This window comes from Akebia trifoliata, chromosome 8 (genome assembly GCF_017979445.1).
Source record: "Akebia trifoliata isolate Shusen 1 chromosome 8, ASM1797944v1, whole genome shotgun sequence".
In the NCBI taxonomy this organism is placed as follows: domain Eukaryota; kingdom Viridiplantae; phylum Streptophyta; class Magnoliopsida; order Ranunculales; family Lardizabalaceae; genus Akebia; species Akebia trifoliata.
Genome location: NC_141382.1, coordinates 8,153,844 through 8,155,540, shown reverse-complemented (window position 1 = coordinate 8,155,540; position 1,697 = coordinate 8,153,844). Strand labels below are relative to the sequence as shown.

The 1,697-nt window shown below is 38.0% G+C and overlaps 1 protein-coding gene across 1 annotated transcript; it reads right to left on the bottom strand.

Annotated features, from left to right (window-relative positions):
• Positions 1-815: 815 nt before the first annotated feature.
• On the bottom strand, positions 816-1,697 carry LOC147395882 (uncharacterized). The gene has a single exon (XM_086449737.1). The coding sequence runs from the start codon at positions 1,695-1,697 to the stop codon at positions 816-818; it is 882 nt and encodes a 293-aa protein (XP_086305863.1).

The window sequence follows — 1,697 nt, the reverse complement described above, 5'->3', positions numbered from 1 at the left end:
TTTTTAACAATTTGCACTTTTTCAGTTCTAACCTTCACATCTTTCTGCTTTTCTTTTCAACATTTTTCACGCTTTATCATTTTTCTGATATTCTTTTTTTCAAAAAGCAGGTAGCCCTTTTCAAGGTACCCAGTCTAATCCTATGGTTGCTGTCTCAAAAATATCAACTACAGTTCTGTTTTTCTTCTATTCAGCCAACCAAAGGACAAGGAGGTCAAAGTTCATTATTTTTCAAGCTTTCCCTCTCATTCTAGACAGTGAAGAAGACAACTCTTAATCCAAAATAACTTTTTCACTACAATCAGAAGTGACGTGAATTTTGTTTTTCAAAATATCTTGTTTTTGAGGAATAAGAATTTATAAACAAATTGGACATGAGCCTGTTTTAAAAATTTGTATGATGACAGTACATATAAACATTTTGATGAAGGTATTTTTGAAAAATGTACCGAAAACAATGTACAAAAAATTTGAAAAATTGAAATGTGTCCCACACCCCCAAACCTAAATTTAGCATTGTCCTCAATGATTAAAGAGTAGAGGTTTAGAGTACACCTGAAACGGATGTCATTACGTTGCAAAAGTTGTGGGTACAACCAAAAGAAGTGTTCCACATAGGTGTAAAAGTGAAAAGCACGCCACATAGAGTTCAAGCAATAGAAAGTATGCCAAAATAAGTGGTCCGAATTTTTTTTTTTTTTTTTTTTGAGAAATGAGTAAATGTGGAAAAAATTGATAGAATATGCACAAAAATCAAGGGTTGCCTCCCGAAATAGCGCTAAGTTTAATGTCTTCAGCCAGACATGGAACTGGAGCTAATCCTGGTACACAGGATTACTCAAGAATGAATCTTTTTCTGATGAATGAGGGAGAGTCTGAAATGGCTTCAGCCTTTGGCCATTGACTTGGAAAATATTTCCATTGGCTGGATTGAACACCTCGATGTTTCCATGAGGGTGAATATTGTGTATCAGAAATGGTCCAGTCCAACGGGACTTTAATTTCCCTGGAAATAAATGAAGGCGAGAGTTATACAGGAGCACTTTCTGGCCTACGTGGAAAGATTTTCTCTGAATGTGCCTATCATGCCAGATTTTCGTTCGATCTTTGTAAAGTTTTGCGCTATCGTAAGCATCATTCCTTAATTCTTCCAACTCAGTGAGTTGGAGCTTTCTAAGCTCGCCGGCCTTCGCTAGATCAAAATTTAAATGTTTGATCGCCCAATAAGCTCGATGCTCAAGTTCGACTGGCAAATGACAAGCTCTACCAAAGATTAACCGATAAGGGGACATTCCTATTGGAGTTTTGAACGCTGTTCTGTAGGCCCACAAGGCATCAGATAATCGTAAGGACCAATCTTTACGAGTCGGATTGACGGTTTTTTCAAGAATGGTTTTGATCTCACGATTAGAAATTTCGACCTGCCCACTGGTTTGTGGGTGATACGGAGTAGCTACCTTATGAGTGATTGAATATTTGCGCATCAAGCTTTCGAAAACTCGGTTACAGAAATGTTTCCCTCCATCACTAATGATAGCACGAGGGGTACCAAATCGGGCAAACACTGTGTTTTTGAGAAATTGAACAACAACCTTATGATCATTCGTTCGACAAGCTGTGGCTTCAACCCATTTTGACACGTAGTCGACTGCGACTAGAATGTATTGGAATCCGTGTGAAATGGGGAAGGGACCCAT

What these genes read in the sequence shown, in the direction of transcription:
- LOC147395882 (XM_086449737.1), bottom strand. Translation starts at nt 1,697, where the DNA reads ATGGGTCCCTTCCCCATTTCACACGGATTCCAATACATTCTAGTCGCA.